Raw genomic sequence first — 22421 nt, 5'->3', positions numbered from 1 at the left:
TTGGTTCGGGGAAAAAAATTCTAATAAATTAAACGACTGAATGGTGTGGAACTGAGACTATTAACCTTTCTCATACCCATGCTCTTCCAAAGCCTGGTGCAAGACATGCAAGACAGACATCTGAAAAGCATAATTCTTGAAGGTGTTGATTGCCTTTTATGTAGATCCACCAATTTCAGAGGGCTGAAAGCACTCATTGTGATGCTGATCTAAGCCCCTGGTGCTTTCTCATTACCTGAACTTTCATTTCTAGTTCTCGTATCTGATCTTCTTTCAGCTTTATGTCAATTGTTAGCTTCTTGCACTCTGTCTCCAGCTCTCGGATACGATTTCGTAAAGTTTCAGTACATTCTCCTCTGCAGAAAAAACATTAAAAAAGAAGATGATGAAATAAGAAAGAAGCTGTCATTCCCAAACTGTTTATAACATGAAAATCAATGTGAATATTGAAGGATAAAAAGAGGAAGTTAACTTTGTTCTTTTCAGCAAGGTCATTTCCCTTAAGGCAACAATGCAAAAAGTGATTCAATGTTACGCCTCAAGTATTAGGAAATTTGGAATATTTATGAAATATGGAGAACAAAAGCAGAAATAATTCTTTTTAGACATTTGGAGCACTGCACATTAAAGTCACCCACACTTGTGCCACGCTTTCATCTTGAAAAACTTCCTGTCTATACACCTATGTTACTACTGAACCACCACTGGCTAGAGCAGGAAACATTCCAGATGTGAGACCGGGACAGTATTTTGGCCAGTGTTGTTGCATGAATCCTTGATTCACAATCCACACATGAAAGGTGATGTTCCTTTTTTTTTTTAAAGCAGACTGACCCACACACAGTACCACATCTCTCTGTTAGCATACTCTAGGTACAGCAGGTCATTTAGACCATATTCATTCTTTACATCCTGTAAATGTAATGTATATGAGTACTGAGACTCAGCTTCATGGAAGGAGTTCTCCAGTCCTCCCACTTCCTTAACACAAATAAACCTTTTAACAGAAATAAAGCTTTCTTTTTTTCTTTTTTTTTTTTTTTAAAGTAATCAAATACAGACTACTCCTTTATGTACAGAAGAATGAAAACTGTCTCCCCAAATCCCCCCCAAACACATTTCAGTAGCCACAGCTACATTTTAGCAATTTTCTGGAGCTGAGTTTTGTTCTACCCTAGAAGCAAGTACCTTGTAGCAGCAGCAAATGCAACAGCACGTGCAGCAGTTGCTTCTTCCAACTTCTTTCTTTTCTTTTCTTCCATTAATTGTTTTTCTACAAAGGCCCGTGCCTCCTGCTCTGCTTTTAGTTTCTTCTCCAACTGGCTGATCATTTGTTTGTCTTTTTGTTTCATTTGTACAGCATTGTGTAATCTGGAAGGTAACAGGTATGAGATTTAACGGAGAATTTTACTTTCTACAAATAAATGACTGTCAAAGTCCCGAATGAGTCTTGCTGGATTTGCAGACAAATGCCTCAAATTTTGTAGAACTTTAACATAATCCTTCCCCTTTACCAGGCTACAGTCAGCAGCAGCTAATTTACACAGCTGTGTAGAAACACATACTTGTTCTGAAGCAGTTCATTTTCTTGCCGGAGCTGTCCGATTTCAGATCGAATTCCCCGCTCTGTGTTAGTCAGAGAACTGATCTGACTACGTAGCTCCTGTTCGATCTGCCTGCTCGCTTGCAGGTCAGCCTTTAACTTTTTAATATCTTGTTCCAACCTAAGAAAGACAATTTTAAAAGACAATTTCAACTTCACTTCCCAGTTACCCAAAGGTTCAAGCACGTTATATAAAAGTTAGCAGAGTAAACACCACACCACCTGCCACCCCCCCCCAACCCCATCACTGTTAAAATAATCAGCTCTCAGAAATTACGCCTGTCCTTGCTACATAATAAAGTTTTATATAACTGTACATATATAGCTCTATGTAGCTATACACACACTTCATAACCGCCCACAGGAATTTTTTTCCCTCCAATGCACTGCACGGTTGTTAAAACAAATCCTATGGAATTATATTTTTTCTCTAAGTCCAAGAACTCGTAAACAAGGACAGGTGCACATATGAACAATTTTTACTTTTCTCAACAAAATATGAGTTTCATTTGTTAGTTATAGCTGAGCTATGGAGCATGCCGATGAATTCTCACCTAAACGTGGGGTTTTTTCCTGGAAGCACATGATGATGTGCATGTTGAATAACGAGTACGTGTTAAGTCATCCACAGTTCAGGAATCAGTATATTTAGTTTTAATTGCTCCTGAACAGAAACCATCTGCTATACACTTAATTGTAGCTTTAGAAAGTTCTTGAAGACCTATGCAAGCTTATTAATTAAAGTATTTTCAATCAAAACTGGTTAAATAAAACACAAGTTTCTAAAGCGAGGCACCCAGCTCACCTAATTTTTTCCCCACATTTCCAGAATAAGATTACTGATTCTTAGAATAAAAACGCATCACAGGTGAATAATCAACCACTTTTTATGAGCACTATGTTATACTAGTTATACCTGAACTGCCCTATTGGTAAGATGAATTCTTTTTAATATAGTATAAATTGTGGTCAAATGTACCTTTAAAAGAAAAAAAAAAACCCAACTTACAGTTAGAAGGCAAATAGTAATAGTACAAAGCAAATACACATTTCATATTGAAGACCACAAATATTTTCAACACCTTGTACTCTGTTGTAGGAGGAAAAGAATTTGCAAACCTAACCAAATATTCACTCAACCATGTAACCATAGTACACAAACAAAAAAAATGGAAAACCCATCAGCAGACGTTATTAGGTGTGTATTTTCACCGCGTTCACTATGTGAAGTGATAGAGCTGGACAGTTGGTTGGGCAATGATAAAAGAGTTCAATTTCATCTTCCAATAAGAAGTGTTTTAGAAGAAGTGAACATTAATTGAAGGAAGCGAGATGCTGTAGGAAGCGTTAACAGACTGCTGTATGCCAACAGCTGACTGGTTTTAATACCCGTTTTCATAAATAGGTGAACAAACAGTTGGTAGGACAATGTAAAGGAACGCACATACGCACTCTTTACATTGACAAGTATCCATAAATTATTTCAACATACATGTCTACGATAAAAGGATTACTATGAAAATAAACCAGCTGTAAACATACTTTTCCCTATATCTAAGATTATGTCAAACTTGCTCAAATAAGATATATCAGGATTTATTTTGGGTATTTAGCATTCCAGGAAAAGCAGCACTGATCAGGTAAAGCCCGAATAAATCAGAGACGCTGGCACAGGACAAGCTGAGTTTATATTTTTGGCAACAGCGTACTGACATTAGTTCCAACTTCTTAAGCCATCTGGTTCATGGCATTCCTGCCGGTTTCAAAGAGGGCTCTGTACCTGCAGTGCTCATGGGGCTGGTCCAGGCTGTGCTGTAAAGAAAGCCGAAACCCGCGTGATCCACAGAGCGCACACAAACGTGAGCAGAAAAGATGCCTACTTTCCAAACCAGGAGGAAATATAAGAGGCCACAAGCCACAGCCTTCCTTTTTTACTCAGCATAGGTAAAAGAGTCCAACCAGAGCTGCGTACATTAAATTTGTGAGAATCGGGATCAGGAAGTGTTGCACACTCATGACACATCACTCAAATCCTGCCTGAACACAGCCAAAGCCTCATGGATGTCCTTTCCGCCTTAACTTTCCAAGCATGCTCCAAGTGTCAAATATTCATCCTTTTACTCTGAAGGACCACAGGGGACTTCGGGTAACTTTTACAGGAAAATGAGACCGACCTGCCGTTCATTATGACTTTCACTGTAAATCACAAAAAAGTCAGGATTAAACTCAACAAGAATTGATCAAACTCTCGCTGCTTCCGTTGTTTATGAAAAACCAGTAGCCACACCACTGAATGCATCCAGGCAGACCATGTACCAAGAGAACATCACATGCCTTTGAGTGGCTGGTGCTTAATTCTTAATTCACTAAAAAAATCTTAATTCACTAAATGCTGCAGAGAGGAGTTTCTTCCTCTTAGAATCTGCTAGCAGCTGTGAAGTGGGAGCTATATACCTTGTGTGTCCATTAAAGCACAAGAACTCTCCAATTTACTAGCCACCACAAATGAGCTCAGAGTAGGCTCAGGAGTGACAGAGTGGCAACTTAACCAGTTTGACTTACTCTAATCACAGGATTCCAGTATGCCACACATCTGAATTTTTCAAACCACCATGTAGTTAAGAGGTTTTATTCTGTTGTGAAACCATCACTCCTATCAGTACAGATGACCCAACTTAAACAGGCAAAAGACAGAATAATATATGTAAAACATGATCAATCTACATACAGCGAACGATCAACCATTGCAGTGCAACTCCGAAGGGGCAGAAGAGAATTAATACAGAGAAAACTAATCTCTTGCAAGTCAATGGCAGACAAAACCATTGGAAATTTATCTGTCAATGGACTTGTTTAGAAATAAGTTTTAAAGTAAGATTTTACCAGATTTTAATTACTCCTGTCCATTATACTGTAGTTTTTGCTGTAGCTTTAAATAGCTTACCAGTTCTCAGCAATCCATAGAGCGCATAAGTGCTCCTCACCATCTAAAATGAGTTAGGAACTAATAATCCATCATACTGCAAGGATCAAATGTTTCCCATATGGTTTCTCTCCCAGACCTGCCACAATTAGCTAGAGATACAACTTCATTTTAAAACAAAACAAAAATAGACATGAAGTTCGCTCTCCCTCAAAACCACATGTATTCCTTGCATCCTCTGGTGTGTAACCATGCTCTTACCCATCTTACAAAGTCCGGCCAAACATTTTCAGCCTAAAAATTTCATCTTGTGGAACAGCAAGTCACTTCTCTGTATTTAGGCAGAGAGGCACCCATCAGTTTCACAGAGAGACAAGGAGATAAAAACACCCTTTCTGTTGCCCCCTTTCTAAAAGGAAAGTACATCATCAAGGTAAACCAATATAATGTCATAAAAGAAAGCTCTGCTGCTACAAGCACCGACTAGCTCATGGAGTTTTCCCTCCCCCCTTCCATAACAGTCTGCACTACTGTTACAATGATAGATGACCCAATAAGACTGTGTTTTTTAAATTATTCTTTCTACCATTTCATTTTCTGCTTAAGTCTCTTATTTCCAGGCTTATTGGAAAAGTTATTTACAAAGGGTAGTGAAGAAAACATGACTTCTCAAAGATGCTTTTCTGTATTGCTGCACAAACTACAAGTCATTTTGACACTCAACTATTTTTAAAATGAGGGTTTAGCTGCAGGTTATTACATTGTGCTGTTTATACAACCAAGGCAAATTTCTTTAGGTTTGTCATTATTATAAATGCAGATTTACCCATTTTTTTCCCCAGCACTACCTCGTATCATTCCTGCTCTCACTGACGATGAGAATTAATCAGTAATCACCTCCAAGACTTAAGTATTTTTCCAAATGCTCCAGGGAAGATTGATGGATCAACTTAAAACCAACCCAATTCAGCTAAATCCTCCGAAGTATTGATAACTGGTGAATAACATATCTCTGTTGCTTAGTTTGCTCATTCAATTAATTCAATTCCATAATCACCTGGCAATTGCACACAAAGTACACACAATTTATGTAAAAATTCAAGACCCAAAAGGCACTCAGGTGCTTTCTAAGAGACCCATTTTTTCCTTTGTTTTGCTCTGGCCCAATCTTGTTGGCATAAGCAACCCCTGCAGGGAACCTACTACTTTAAAGTAGCCAACCTGATCCTGCAGCATTGAGGTTCTCCTGCTGTAACTAATACAGTGTTACTAGCATTTCCTCAGAGCATTTTTCATTACCAAAAAGACAGTAATCCACACAGAGAAAGCAGAGTTACTTCTTTTTCTCCTACACAGAATTGATCTAAGTAGCTGGCATTTTGAAAGGTTATTCTGTTTCTGAACAGTCCAAACACCATGTTGACGGTGGCTTGAAAACAGTCTGCTAGAAGAATCGTCTCCCAGATTTCTAATTTACATTCCCAATTGCTTTGCTTTTCTATTCAATGCTTTCCTTCATTCCCATCATATTGCACGGAACACTGACCACCTCCCCCTCTGCAGCTGACAGCAGAAAGCCTTCTGGTATACCAATGCCATTTCAGGCAGGGGGGATAAGGAAGAAGCAGCAATCACTTTCAGGACATCAACACTGCCACAGATTTACCAATAATTAGCATCAAAGGGACATAAATTTACATTAAAACCTTGAAGCCTGCCTCTGCAGGTAACATTACATTTTAGGAAAGCAAAATAATACGTGGTAGACCAGCCCTTCCTTCACAAATATTTTTCTCTGTCCAATTACCAGAAGATGTCATCGTTATCTCTGAGAATAATTAGTACATAAGACAGCTTGTTTCAACACCTCCTGTGCCAAAGGCAAGACCTCTATGGATACAAACAGTTTTGCCAAGCTGCAGTGCCAGGTTTTTTTTGGTTTTGTTTTTTCTAAGGGTACAAATAGCTAGAGGCAGGACATGATTATTACTGTGTAATATGCAACACACACAATTCTTCAGCAATTACAGCTTAGACTTGTTCGAGCCCCTAAACCATGAACAAAACCTGTTGCACCTCAGAAGTGACAGTGAAACGGTAAAAAGAAGTCAACTTGCTCTGTACCTACTGACAAACAATATTAAGTCTAAAGGGATACCATGCTTATCCCTCCACTGGATACCAGATGTATCCCTCCACTGGCCCAGCTACCATGGTGTTGGGAAATATGCAGCTCAAGATCGGAGATTCAATTATTAAGTGCCTGACAAACACACAGCAGATTTCAGCATCCATTAGAAGCAGATAGTCATTTCAACTGTAGGAACACAAAAAACCTAAGACAGAGATTACTTTCAAGGCTGATCAGCAGGGACAGAGCCTCTCGAATCCCTCTGCTCCAGCTATCAAGATTGCAATAACATAACATAATACTCACTGAAATACCTAGAGATGGGGATCAGTAACTTCCTCTCCAGAAAGCTAAACACACATGCATTAAATAAAAAATAAACCCCTACTGTTTCAAGTAAGAATCATATTGTATACATAAAACATAAACTTAATTAGCAGTATGCTTTCAGATATGTCACATCAAGTACTTAACAGAAAAATTAACAAGCGTACAAGACCGTCTTGTTCTCAAAAACCCCTAATTTTTACTCTCTCAAATAACCCCTGTTAATCCCGAGTCCCTAGCAGTCATAAGGCATAGTTTACATTTAATACTGGTTAGTCAGCTCAGGGAAATCATTCGTGAACACAAAAGGAAAGCAGCTTGGTTTTGACATCCTGCTGTGAGTCTGCTGGACAAGAAGTCATAAAAAGCATCTTTATTTGGAAGCTGAGTAGACCTGATCTGAAAGTCAGACACAAATACAGGGCTTCACACAGCCCTTTTCAGGGTACAGCACTGATGCAGACTAAAAGTTTCATAATGGGAATGAGTAATACTACTGGAAGTGGAAAAGATGATGAACAAATGCCTTACACTCCAGGGACAGGATAACTGACAAGTTAAAAAAAAAATAAACATGAATTTTTAAATTTAAGTGCATTCCATCCCATCCAATTTGTCAGGTACGTTTATGCTTCCATTACTGTAGGAGTTACATACTCAACCTGAATAGAAACAAGATTTCATGAATGATTTCAGTCATCTGTGTTTGTAAGAAGCTGTGAGCAGCAACACGCAGGATGTTGGTGTTTTAAGTGCTCCTGGTTTGTCTGCACGGGGAAATCAGTGTACAATAAGCAGCTACATGAATATGGAGCACAACAGCCACATCACACCCACACATCACACAGAAACACTTGACAAACAAAAGACTGAAGCAGCTTAATTCACTTTCAGGGCAGAGTAAGGCTACACTGCATAAAGGCACCTTCAGAGTACACTAATTGTGTACTCCATCCCTACCCAGGGAATTAGAGGAGCTAGAATTCTGTAAGGACACAGTCTAGTTTATTGTTTACTCACTGCTGCATTAGAAAACCTGCTTTGGACAATTACAGTGACCACCTGGTCTGAGCTCACACCACAGCATATAAAAATTTCAAGGCATAATTTCAAACTTAAAACATAACAAGGTTTAAATCTCATTCCTTGCCATAGCTACGCAGGACAAAATTCTTAGTCTGGCAGGCAATTCCATAAAGCCCTTCCCTTCTCTTTTCTCATGATGAGAAGCCATCATTCATGACTTATGAATGATACATCGAACCACTGCAAAACTGATCTGTTCTCTTCTTCAGTGAGCGGATAAGCCACATAAGGAGTGTAGAGATGCCCGTCTGAAACTGGCAACATACAAACGCTGCAGTCCCGTATATGTGTATTTAGACACAGCTTTGCTGAAGACAGAGCCATCTGCATCCCGTTAATCTTAGCTGAATTTGATTCACAGATCAGATTGATTATCTAGTTTCTTATTTGCTTCATACAAGTTCTCTACAGACATTAGGTATCAATTAATCTAGATATTTAATTGGCAGAGGTACACCAATCAGTGGCAGAGTGAATATCAGAGGAGAAAAATAGTATTTTCACTGAAGTAACTGTATTCACATAGCACAAATCCTCAGAGGCGGACCAGAGTCAAAAGTCCAATTATCAAAAGGTACCTGCAGGGAAAGTGAACCTGATCTGCCAATTAAATTAGCCAACAAGGATTTGTTAGCCAAAGAGTGTTCAGCACATGAGAAAAGGAAAAAGAGAGATGTAAGCCAGGAATGGTAGGAAAGTGCATAATTGTGCAACAGTTTGTTCTAGACGTACATCTATCCCCATTCTGAACAGTACCACACTATCTCTTTCTTGTTCTGGTAACATACGAGAACACCGTACGTCTCAGGACTCACACGCTGTTATTATTTAGCTGCATTTCATAAATACATCTTCATTTAAATGTCTGATAAGCATATGTAAAGATGTGACTTTCCTCACTCTACAGTACAAGGCAGCTAAATCTAATCATGACCTGTACTTAAACGAATAAGGCAGCAGGCATGCAAGCAAGAGTCTGAACTTACCACTTTTAGGAGTTATATAGTAGCTGACACTTTGCATCTATACTTGTGAATACAAGATTAAAAACAGAAGCCAAACATTTCAAGGGAAAAACAAAAGAAAAATTAAGACAAAACACCTGTTCAGGCACCATCAAACACCACTAAATTCCCTGGAGACGTGAAGGTCACTCCATGGAAGGTTTCTTAAGAACACATCCACTGAGCTCTGTAATAGTGATTCTCCACATTTCTCTCATGCTCTCTATCGAATGATAGTCAAAGCTATTTAAAATGCCTCACAACACCCCTGTGAGGTAGGTAAGTAGCGTATACTGAGGTAGAAAGGAAGCAATTTGTTCAAGGCGGCATAGCAAATCAGAGGCAAAAATCAGGAACAGAACCCAAAAGACCCAGTTTCTAGTTATCTTATTCCATTGCTAGACAATTCTGTCTTCTTTATGGGACCGTAAAGTTACATTTTCCTAAGAAAAAGAGATCTTATGTACTGGAACGAAAGGAGGATAGTTACACAATGCTCAGATCAAACTTACCTTACCAGTGCATCTGGTTTGCTTAGCTGGTTATTAGGAATACAATTTTCCATTAAGTCCTTATGTGTGCTTGGGCTCTTGCTAGCACACTTCTGTTTTTTCTCATTTTTAGTAGATGAGGAAGGGATGCTCCCATTAGTTGCGCTGTGACTGCGAGGCGAGGAGTTCACAACTCCACTGACATTTTTGTAATTTTTGGATGAGGCAGTGCATGAGTCCTCTTTTAAGAGGTTTTCTGTACTTCCTACAAGATCATTATTTAATCTTTTACTATTGATATGGTTTTCCATATATTCAATTTCTTGTATTTTAGAGTCTACAGGTTGCAAAATATTGTTATTTATTCCAAGGTTGTGTTTCTTCGCATCCTTGTCCTTTTCTTTCCCTTTTTCTCTATATTCTAGCTCTGGCAATGTTGCAGATATTTTTTTATTGGCTGGAATGCCTCCATTGTGCTGCAAAAGTATTGAGGAATCCATATCAGATAATCCTTTGGCTGCTGCAATACCAAAATAAAAAAAAATACTTAGTTCATTAAATCAATCAATACCGTGACATACAATACACATCAAGTGTTTCTGCAGAAACCAGTCATTATTAGAGTCTATCTAGCAAAGAAAATAAGAAGTGACATGGTATTGTAAGACTTTTTTTCACATTATAGGCAGGAAACAGTAACCAAGGGATTTAATAATAAATACTAGTGCTTCATAGAGCACAGACTGACTAGATTGATGCAGTTGCTAATAAAGAACTAAACAGTGAGAACATAATTCATTTCTACTGTCATACTAACCACTGCCAAAATAATTTTATTTCTGGCTCCTCTGTTTCTGAGTTCACTGTACTTTCATCAGAACAACATGGACTAAAGAAGCTCTTCCTTAGCAGGCTTTTATTTTTTTCCTTTTTAAATAGCAGCTAATAGCAAACACATTAAGTAATGAGTATAACTTGCCTTCCTCTGCCTCCCTCTCTTGCCTCTGTAGCATCTGCTGCTCTGGGGGCAGAGCTTGCTGGAGAAGCTGCATGTAGAACTCGTTCTCTTTCTGCACTTCTTTTTGTTTTCTTAAACGCATTTTGTAGCTGACGTAACTTTTAAAGCCAAAGCCCAAAGTCACAACAGGGTACCCAATACTAAGAAAAAAACCAACATTATTATCCAAATTTAATAATACCGAATTAATACATTATAATAAATTATATCACTGTGAAAGTATCTGGGTTACAACTTCTTGTAGAAAATTATATATAAAACATTTTTTGCTGTGCTACAGTAAAGCTACAGTTCAGAAACATAAGCACCTCTTTATCAAGATAAAATTACAGTTCCTTATAGACAACAATTAACTGTAGCATAGATTAAAGGATTACGACAATACAATTGCACTATGCATAGCGAAGACAGCTTTTAGATAGGCACCAGACTAGGAATTATGCATCTTTTAAGAAGATAACAGCCAAATGTAGCAGAAGCTCCCAAGTTTTTGTTACAAAAGGGCCATGTAATATATTAAGAGATTAAACCGGGAAATGTGTTAACAACATTCACCCAGAACTCAGTGAAAGGTGAAAGCAGTCCTTAGCCCCATCCTTTCACACTCAGAAATTAAGAGCAGATCCCTTTTCCACCACTCTTTAAAGCCGAGAAACAGTGGTTCTCCAAAATACCGCCACTGCGATACCTTCTCACTGCACCACAGGCTGAGAAACAGGAGCTTGAGAAGCCGCTGGAACATACAGCTTTGGGGCTACTACATTCCAGGGAGGGGGGGATCACGGCTGCGAGCCAAAGTGCCACCACCCGCACCTGGTACAACGAGAAGTGACCCTGGAGGTAAAGCCTCAATAGCCATCTGCCACTCGATGATGGCAATCTCATCTGTGGGCAACAAACTGCCTTTGGAAATCCCTTGTTTAGGAGACTGACCTTGAGCTGTAAGTGAAAAACATCTAATCTCTAAACTTAGTTCTTCCACTTATCTTACTGACAGATAAGATACGAAGAATTTCACTTTCAGCCCGACTTTGCTGTTCCATTTGTTGATGGGGATGACAGAAGCGTAACAGAACTTCGGAATTATTTTTTTGCGTATCGCCTTCATCACACAGAATTTAAGTATTCTTATTAGTCTGTGACAACTGCACCAATAAACTAGCATGATTTGTTAGCATTCTGTATTTATTAACAACAATAACCAAAAAAGCAAGCAACCCTGGATAAAAACAAATATACCTTTGACAATTTTAACAAAGCACAGTGAAGTTGCATTTTAAACACTGAAAGTATCCTAGATCAGGGGAAAACTCACAACGCAGATGACTATTAACCATTAAAATCTTCTCATTCTTTGATCAGTAATAGCACTGTGCAGATTGCATTTCTAAGCAAGCTGCCAGAATGCAAGCATCATTTGCATATGCATCTGACATTATCTCTGCCAATGCTTCTTTTGTAATACTGTGTAAAGCCAGCTGTAGCTACAGTTCTAACACTCTGATGACAAGCTGAAATGTTTGCATCCAATTCAGCGGCAGAAAGACCTTTCTTCACAGCTCCTAAAGTGCTTTTGTAACCTATTATAGAATTCAATTAGTGTTTAAGGGGTTTATTGCACAATGTAGGCAATATAAATTAAAATGACAGATGTCTAATTTATTGGAGGCTGTATCACAGGGAACTGGACCAAATGACTCCAGGAGAAACAGGACACATTTTAAACATAGCCTGGTCAATGCATACTACACCAAAACCTTGTGGAATAAAAGTGCCTTTCTTCCAGATATGGATACTCTGTAGTTAAAGTCTTTTGCCTGAAGCCACTCTTACCACTTCCAAAGAAGTGGTGTAATAAGTAGTGGTTTTTATTTTTTGTCACAATTTTCAACCTGAAGCTTATTCACTTACTCTGGTGAATAATGAAATCAGACGCTCATGAGAACTCTGCTTGTTGGAGGGGAAAAAAAGAGGAGTGCTTTGCTACAGAAGAAGAGTTTTCATAACGGGATACATAAATTATTAGTAAAACTGTTTTTTTGCTACTTTTACCATCTATTCATCACATGAATACAAAATTCGTAAACTGATGACAAGAACCGTCAAGAAATGCTAGGAATATCCATGCTACAAATTCCCTACAGCTCACAAGCCCTGAATCTTCAGAAAAGTTGCACTTGGTCAATGTTTAGCATACGTTGCTCATGGAATATTTAATGACAGACATGCGAGGAGAGAACTGCAGAGCCAAACCCTGAACCAAAATAAAAAGCCCTAAATATTAAATTCCCCGGTGAAATAAAGGTTAATAAGAAAAGGGGGGGAGGATGGGACCCAAACCCAAACACTTACCAGTGTGCTGCAAATGGACGACACAGATCTACATGGAAGTTTTTTAAATCTTTAAATCTAATGGCTGCTTCAATATAAACGAAAAGTATCCACAGTGATACTGTTGGTAAGCACACACCCCTCTCTATTGAGAGAAGAGAAAAAGATAAACACCTTAGTAACATATTACAAGCAGCAAATACTTTAACTTTATTTTTAAAACATCCCAGAAGTCAAGGGAAATTTTCAGACAAGACATATAGAGAGTTGTAAGAGGTTTTTGTCAGAATAAGATATCTAGGATGTCTTTATTTTAAACCAACTCTTAACTTTGGTCTCCTTATCTTGCTTAATTACTTTTATAAGGCATCAGTGAAAAATAACAGATGCACAGCTAATGAAATAGCTTGGCACAAAACGTATACCGAGAGGGAACACAAATGGAAGAAATTGCAGAAGATGAGGTAATGTTACAGCTTATGATCTTTGAGTCAGAAGTGGTAAGCTTGGACTACTTTTTCACTCCAAGTTAGGTATATCTTGGTAGCAGCAGTGAAAAGATCAGCTGAGAAAACAGTAAGCACAGTACTAGTTACTCCATATACAGTAATGCAGACCACAGCCTGCGACTCCAAACTCAACATCAGGGGCACACCGAGGATGCTGTATTGATTTCTCACTCCAGCACTACTGGTGAGAATGTAAAATAGTAGCCAAGCAAAACTAAGGTCTTAAACCTCTTGGCCAACAGAAAACACCACTCTTGCTTGCAATATAGCCACCGTACATTTCCACAAATCAATTCCAGTTACAAGTTACACAAGTTTCATAAAAATAAACAAAGTTCTTGATTACATACTGACATCAACATATTGTGTGGTGGTTTGGAAACAGGTCTCAAATTTGAAACTAGAAAGAGAATTACTCTGAGACCGTGATGTTATTTACTGTGGTCTCTAATTTGGTCTCTCTTGAATAGCTGCACTCGGCGTAAATGAGAAACCTACAGCAGAAACCGTCAGCTAAAAGGGGCTCAACATTTCAGTTAGGTAGACATAACACCTAAAAAGATCATAACTTCCAAAAAACCCCCAACAACCAACAACCCAAACAAGTTTCCATCAACTTAGATAAGCATTTAAAAAGAAGAATCTCTAAGTTTGCAGTGAATTAAAATATTAAACAAGCTTAATAGTTATAGTTAAAACAGGCCCATCAGGTATTTCTGTTAGGGTTTCTAAACATCAACCCTGAGAGCAGCTTCAGATAACACTTTAACATATTAATACAATCCTAAAAATAACTCCAGATTTTAAATTGGGCAACAACTGATTTGATGTATCTTCCATTAGCTCCCACATTGTCATTATTACAAATGACTAACTCATCAGAAAGATGACTGCTTTCACCAGCAAGCTGAGAAATGATCCAAGCTATCCTGCAAATTCTCGTGATCTGATGGCAACTCTAACACAAAATATTAGAAAAGACCCAAATCCCAAGGACTTGGGTGGTGAAAAGTTACCTCTAAAAAATAAAGTTTTATTTCTAAAATTTTTTGATTGAGGGAAACACATATATGTAACCTATATCAAGTATTAGTGCTCACGTAAACTAAACCACCTCCCCTGAGTCCAACTGCTGCCCCAGAACACTGGGATTTATTAAAACAAACTCAAACAAAGATTAAAAAAAAAGGCTGGGAGCAGGGAGATTTCTCCATACATGTCTCAAACTGTTGGGGCAGCCATTGATATTATTAGCCTTTTTGCTCAGAAACTGAATCCAGCTGACAAAGATTTGAATAATACAAACTTAAACTATGATAATATCAAAAATTAACAGCACACTAATCGACTGGTAGGAAGAATGTAACACTTACAAAGCTCATATAAAAAGTTTGTGAATTTATTGAACTCCTGCAGAAGTGTTTTGGAGTCAGAAAAATATATGTATATTTTTACTGCTTTGGAATTCCTGTTTATACACCTTCAGTTCCACTGGTCAAGCTTTAGTGATTACTGCAAGGTGCACGCAGATATGTACCGAGCGCAAATCAGCATACTCATGAAAGCAAAAGAACATTTTTGTAACTATAACAAAACTTGCATTAAAACAAATGTGGTAACAAATAGAAGAGGGTTTCTGTGTATTACTAAAAGCTGTAAGATATATATTCAAATCAGTAAATTGTAAATAAAGAATAGCGACCTACCTGTGTGCCAGACATACTGTACCCAAACATACGTGCTGGCAGCAAAAAACAGCCATTGTATTGGTATGAAGAGCAGACATATTATATTTGATGTGAATGCTACACAAACAAAAAATACTGAAAAGGCCTAAAAGAAAGGAGGGGTGAGGGGAAAAGAAAAGTGTATTGGTTTATTTCAGCAAATATTACCAGTTTATTAATGGTGACATCACAATGATTTCAACACAGAAACACTAGTGTTGTTTATAGAAATGCCAAGAAATGGAGCAGTCTAGCCAACGAAAGTAGAAACTTCACCAATTAAGAGAGAACAGGCACAACTTGAGAATTTGTGCCCATCCACTTTTCCAACAAGTCTCCAAACAGCTGTATTTATTCCTTATTATTTTGTTTGCAGACTTTCATTTCATTTACACTGTTGATGTAGTATTATCATTACTATATTCTCCTTCTGGAAAAAAAAAACCAACCAACCAGCCGTGTCATTTACTCTCTAAAAGACTAGTAAACATCTAAACAGGCAAGCGCTTCTGTTTTATTTTAAAGAAAACTGTTATATAGGGATCTACACCAATTCACTAATCTCAGGAATTCAAACAATATTTTCCTATGGTGAAAAATTGATAGTTGTACATTTCACTTCCACTTGCCACAGATAAAAAAATAGGCAGTCAGAGAAAAGAGACTTAAGCCCAGGTCACCCCATCACTTAAAAATTCCTCCTCTTTGGAAGATGAACATCAGTGCCATTAGATTATAGTTGTATAACATGGAACAGGTCCTGAAACTTTGCAGGATTTCCCTACAAAGGGACAGTAATTTTGTGCTATACTTACCAAACCTTGGTATCTGAAGGAATCGTAAACACTCCTGATGAAGAGCCAGAATGGCCACAGATACTCAAATCTGAACTCCAGGACAAAATCTGCCAACAGTACGAGGGCCCACACTACCAGGAACTTCAGATACAGGAAAGTACTATTGAAATAAAAAAGGTAACTTCAGGTCAGTATTTCCAACAGAGATAATTTCTTCCTTTTTTTTTTTTTAATTAAAAATTCAGGAATAAAAACTATAGACCACTATAACACAGATAAGAAAACTTCATGCAAAATAATTGTACAAAATAAGTTGGTTTATTACTACATTAAAATCAGACCTGGTCTAATGAAATTAATGATATTTAACTGCATTTGTTTTTGAAGTGGCAAAGAAACCGAAGGCTCGCTGCTCTTGCATGACATTCAGCGACGGTCCCCCTTTAGCTTTCCAGCACATTTTTACAAAGTGAAGTCTTGCCAACAGGTATGCTGTCACAGCTGAAACGTTTCTCTCCTAGTTTGCACTCTTGTACTCGGAGCTCAGAAATTTCTGTGTTCCCTTTCCTCATGTTCACTTATTTTCCACATTTAACACAGACAAACTACAACAGCAATAAACCGAGATATCTTTTAAGCCTATAACTATAGATATTAGGAGGACTGTTTTGATACTGAGTTGTCAGTGTTTTATTTGAAAACATCCATATTAAAGTAAATGCATTCATAAAAAACCCCAACCAATAACAACCACCAAAAGAAACAGAAGCACATGAGGCTTGAGACCAGGCAGTCGTAACTTCTACTTTTTTTAAAATTATTTCAAAGCCACATTCCCTTATTATTAGCCCTGCATTTTGACCATTGATGATCCTTCTTGGCTACAGAACTCAAAATATTTTGAGATCATATCTAACTAACACAGGAGCGCTTGAAGGATGAGCCCAATCCATCCTGTGGAAAAGGAAGAAGTAAAATCCCTTTTCTCCCCAGACCCAGCACCCAGGGATCTAGTATGCTACTCCGGCTCCCCAGAACACAACTACCTGGTTGCACAGTATTGGGTTATAACAAAGGTGGGGGTTTTTTTTAATAGGATTTTATTTTTTAAAGTCAAGGGGCAGTTTTCCCTTTTAGTAACTTATTTTTCCTTCCCTATCATACTGCCAACAAAACCAGTAGAACTTTGCCCTGGAATGTTTACTGGTAGGCTGCCAACAGTTTGCATGCACAGTGCCAGGTAGGGTCAAGTTTCTGCACCCTTCATGGACACATGGCTTTTTTAGGAAGTTGTTCAGAGCTTCAGAGAAGATACAAAACAGAAAACTTCTATGAAAAGTCTGAAGTACCAACAAGAGTACGTAGAGGCCAATGAACTACTTGTTCAATTACCACTCACATTACTTGTCACATGAGGTCAACTTCCAAACCTCATGACTTGGAAAACACGTTGAGTTCTTCCAAATCGCAATTTAATTGCATGTGCCTGAAAGTTGACACTTATCAACTGGCCTGGCCCTATAGCTTCCCCCAGTGGAGGAGTTTTTGCTTAGTTTTCTCACTTACTGTATGCTAACAGGCTCTCCCTTAAAAGCCCAATGCCAAGGTTTTCACTGTCACTAGACCCCCTGAAGGGAATTGCTTCAGTGGAAATCCTGACATAAATGCTCTCCCATGTACTAACATGAGTACCTGCTCTAAATTCACACAAACTAAAGAAAGACTTCATAGAAAATACATTTTTGAAGTCTGAGACAAATAAGCAACTATTCCTATATTTAACCAACCTCAGCCCCCCTCCCCCCCCCCCCCCCCCCTTTTTAAATGTTCTGTATCTGGAGGTTAATGGGACTGAAAAAAAATGCAAATAAAGAGGCTACAGAAGCGCTTTAATGGAAACAAAATTAATAACGCATACCCTTAGAAGAGCTGAGGTACTGCTTTTTTCAGTTTTTACAGAACCATCGCCACTTAGTCAAAAATTACTCCTTGAGAATGAAAGTACAGTATAAATATTTAAAAAAAACAACCAACCAAACCAACCCACAACAAAATAAACCCCACAAAAAAGCCTTAAATGATCATGCTTGCCCTGGTAGACTATGCTTGCATATGCTGCTGTTCTCTGTTTATTTAAAGTTTAGATCTTCAACAGAAATTTGTAAAAAGCAACTGCATTCAGAGAATACTCAGACATAAAAGGTGACAGACATTGGGGTATGCGGTCACCACTGTGTTCATTTTGACCACGCTGCTGAATTACACATGTGCCGCTCTTAAGATCCAGAAAAATACATAAAGGCACCACATGCAGGCAAACATGATTCTGCCTGTTTCGCTGGAAAAGCAGTTGTGTTGTGTTGTGTAGGCACTTTCTCCTGGGTTAACATTATGGCTATTGTTTATTTTTCTGCTGCTGAAATCCATAAAGAGACTACATTTTTTCCTAGCAAATTAGGGTTGTCAGAACTAATGCTTTTGAACTGTTAAGTGCCACTCCAAGTTAAAGCATTTGTTGAATAAGAGTTCTGTAATACTGCCATTAAAGTGATTTCTAATATTAAATTCATATCAATCCGAAGGCCATGGTGACATTTACCACCTTTTAAAATGGAATTGTAACAATATAACATTTGTAATAAGGTTTTCCCAACAACATTCAAGAGCCTACTTCTAAGTCATCTGAAGGACTGAAAAGCAATTAAGAACTGAGTACAAGACTAAGACAGAAGAAAGTTATTTCCTTTTATAAAAGACTTCATCGACTCATGTTGGCCTCAGCATCAAGTTCACTGTTGTGCAACGTACTCTACATACGTACCTAACTGCATGAGTCCCCGTGCATACACACACTCCTAGAAAATGTTTTAAAGGTTCTATACTCCATCAATTGGATATTTTTTTTTTTTAACATCAGGACCCCCTGACGCACGCAATTAAAGCATGCGGGACAGCAAAGTCAGAGACTGCAATCCATAACTAAACACTCTGCCCCAGCTATACAAATCGGTATCGGTAGCAGCTTACAGACATCAGCTCTCTCCTCTAAACAGGCTGGTTTTACAAACTGCTGAGCTTCCACGCTGCCACAGGTACGCACACAGCTGGGCTACAACCAGCTCGGGTGTCGTTGCCGCACACTGCAGTCTGTGGATGGCAATGACTCTTTGTAGGAGGAAGAAAGGAACAAAAATCTCGGCTTCCCTTCTTCCACAGAGGTATGCTGCACACCGAGAGCTGCTGTTCCTGGCGAGCACACAGTTCATCAGTTAATTTACAACTGCTTAGCGAACAGACACCTCTTCAGTGAACACTTAAATTAGCGATAGCTGAAAAACATCCAGCAAGAATTAAACCCAAAGAAAACGAGGCTAACGGACCTCCTATTTGGACAGGCTAATCACTCTTCTGCTCTTTTGTTTCATAGGACAGATCATTCAAATAAGATCACATGAATGAAATGACTAACAACATTTAGCAGTAACCCTCCTCCCTTTCTCTGTTTTGTACCAGCCACTTCTACTTCATCTTTGCTCTTCAATCCCTCTATTCCTCCCAGACACTGTTCTTCCCTTCAGTGTGCTTCTATTGTTACCTAGTCTCTGTCCCCACTGCGCCTCCCCTCCGATACGCTCATCCTACGACTAAGACAGCCGGCACTCCTTCGGAATCCAGCACCAGCCATTTGGTGCCTGCGAAGCTCTGATAGTCATTGATCTTTCTGGGCACATCCACACATCTCTCCAATGTTGATAGCTGCTGCATCAGTATCCTCACTTACAGATAATATTTGCTCGGTAGAAGTGCCTTCTAACCTCTGTAGCCCTTATATTAGAAAGGCTCAAATATACTCCATGATGCCAATTATAATTCCAAGGTTGTTCTCAACACAGGGGAAGATTGTTGCAGATAAATACCTAAAATCTGGGTTATCCAATTTTCTGACACATGTCAAGAAATCTGACTTCACTGAGCTGACAGAGGTTTAAAGAGGACAGGGCTTTCCCTATAAAACTAGCATATGGCATCTAATCTTGTAGGGTAATACAAGACAAGGGGGAAGGATGGACACATTCATGAGAAGAGCAGGGTACTGAAAGGAAAGAAGCAGTGATTACAGTGCTGCAAATTCTGTGAAAGGTCAATTGACTGCTAATGCATACTGAATATAAAGATTTATTCATAACCCAACAGCGACTGCACTCCCCCTCCGAATTTTCAAACAAATAATTTTCCTCCATATTCTTCCCTCCCCCCCGGCAAGTGCCAGATGCCATTTCTTTTTTCTTTTTTTTATCCTCCTTTCCCCCCCTCCCTTGTTCTTTGTTCTCTTTTTACTGCCCCACAGAAACAGATACTGTGCCTGCTGTAAGGTAAAAAATAGATTTTGAAAAATCACTAGAAAAAACCCCAATTATGTACCCGAAATCCAAACTGGTAGCAAATTAAGCCTCTATTCTGTCCCACTATTATCAGCAAGTCCCAAAGGCTGGAAAGTGAATCGTAACAGAACTGATGCCATGTTTTGTTTTGCAGCCTGACTCACACAATGGAGTGGAAGGCATCTTGAGGATGGCAGGGCACCAAAGGCAGAGGTAGGCTTTAGAAAGGTGAAGTTTAGCATGTGCATGAAACTACCAAATAGTCACCAACCACCATCTCAAGGTTACCCATCCAATGCCAGACAGAACACTGGAGATGCCAACTGAGCATCAGCAGAGATTTTCAAATAAAAAAAGCTTTATCTATGTAAGCACACAAACATGTATGTAAGATTACTACTACTAGTGGGCAAAAAAAGTAATACAGAATGAACACAGCAGGCACGCAAGAGCGAAAACATGACTGCTGGGATGTGGTATGCATATTGGAAACTATTATGTAAAATAATCACCAACTAAATTTTTGAAAAGAAGTGTAAAGAATCCCAGGAAACCTCCCTGACTACTTATTCAGTGTCTTGATATGGCATAGAATATATCAATCACTGAACTACAGAAATGTAAGTAAAGGAAGACAAAATAGAAAACTCTTACAGTAATTCCAGAAGCAAGCATAATAGATCACTGAACCACAGGCATATAATCAGCAATCAGTATTGTAGTACTGAAACAAGAGAAACTGTTAGACCACTGTGGTAACTCAGCTGAAAACACCAGAGTCCAGAACACATCAAATAAAGGTAGAGGAATTGTAGTGTGCAGGGAATGAAAGTCGCTGGCAAGGGGAAGCAATATTACATGTACCATTGGGGCTGACACAGTAGAACATGTTTAAATGTAAGCTAGATTAGATTTGAGACCTGAATTTAAGTTAAACTCATAAAAGGCAGGACTGCTGTTTTGCTGCAGACCTCCAGGGCAGGCTGAGAATAAAGTGTTTTTCCCCATATAGGAAGCTTATAAAAAAAGTGCCAGAGTAAGTCAGTAGGAAAAATCATTATGGATTTATTTAAAAAAAAAAAAAGAAAAGGCCTAAAAAAAAAAGGAAAAAGAAAAAAAAAGGCCACATTCCTGGAGCTGGTAATGAACTGTTCTTCCTTAAAGTTTATTTGGCTGTCAGCAAAGTCAAAACCCAAGTCCTTGGAAATCAGCCATATCAGAAGTTGGGTGGCATGCAGAACCACGTGAGTACCTCAACAAAGGGATCACGGTATCGAGAAACGCTGCCCAGCACAAGATGCCCAGGGGCACCGAGTGCCTTTATGCCATCACTGGGTATCTCAGTAACCACTTGGAGATTACCAACACATACACATCCTCCCAGGCATTTGCTTGGCTGCCAGCCCAGGTAATGCCTGTGATAAAGGGCAACATATATAGAGGGCTAAAAAAATTCTTATTCTATAGGAATATGCAGTGTTTGAGGTCTATTGTCAGGAAATCCATGATACACAGCGTAAGTCGGCTGGTGTGACCGCCTGAGTTAAGCCAGTAACATAAGGAATTCATCCTGAAACTTAACCAGCTACAAGATTGGTACCAAGTGCCAATATGACTCAGGAGAGCCAAAACAAGCAGTATCAGCCATAAAGCTGAAGGATTCTAAATAGATCAAGGATGAGGACTAGCAAGACTTAGAAACAAGCAGTAACAAGTAAACTTTAATTGCTTAACTGATGACAAGCTGCAATGAATACTTCAATTAACAATTAACGTTTTAATGTATGCACAGTGTCAAAGGTATAAGATGTTAATCACTCCAGCATTGTAAAACAATGGCAACTGATAGCTTAAAATGTGAAGAGGCCAAGTTTTAAGCGGACATTGTGGAAAAAACCAAGAGATTTCACGATTCCTACCATTAGTTTGTTGGGTTTAGAGATCTACTGAAAGCACAGTTATGTTTTAATTATTATAACGTACTCTCCCCGGACACTGTAATACTTCTAAATAGCACAAGTCTTCATTATGCTTGCACATAATATTAGATTGGGATTCATCAGGTTTTTTGGAGTACAGGTAGCAATATTCA

General features: G+C 38.6%; 1 protein-coding gene across 1 annotated transcript in view; it reads right to left on the bottom strand.

The window, feature by feature from the left end:
• MACO1 (macoilin 1) overlaps positions 1-22421 on the bottom strand; it is a 29143-nt gene that overhangs the window by 3744 nt on the left and 2978 nt on the right. The window contains exons 2-9 of the mRNA XM_040587731.1: positions 15966-16107; positions 15130-15256; positions 12936-13059; positions 10545-10723; positions 9587-10085; positions 1566-1724; positions 1189-1371; positions 236-356 (exon numbers count right to left, since the gene is read on the bottom strand). Of these exons, the coding sequence (XP_040443665.1) occupies positions 236-356; positions 1189-1371; positions 1566-1724; positions 9587-10085; positions 10545-10723; positions 12936-13059; positions 15130-15256; positions 15966-16107 (1534 nt within the window). The remainder of the gene's footprint in view (positions 1-235; positions 357-1188; positions 1372-1565; positions 1725-9586; positions 10086-10544; positions 10724-12935; positions 13060-15129; positions 15257-15965; positions 16108-22421) is intronic.

The sequence above is a fragment of the Falco naumanni genome, chromosome 3 (genome assembly GCF_017639655.2).
Source record: "Falco naumanni isolate bFalNau1 chromosome 3, bFalNau1.pat, whole genome shotgun sequence".
Classification (NCBI taxonomy): Eukaryota; Metazoa; Chordata; class Aves; order Falconiformes; family Falconidae; genus Falco; species Falco naumanni.
This window is presented reverse-complemented; position numbering and strand designations above follow the sequence as displayed.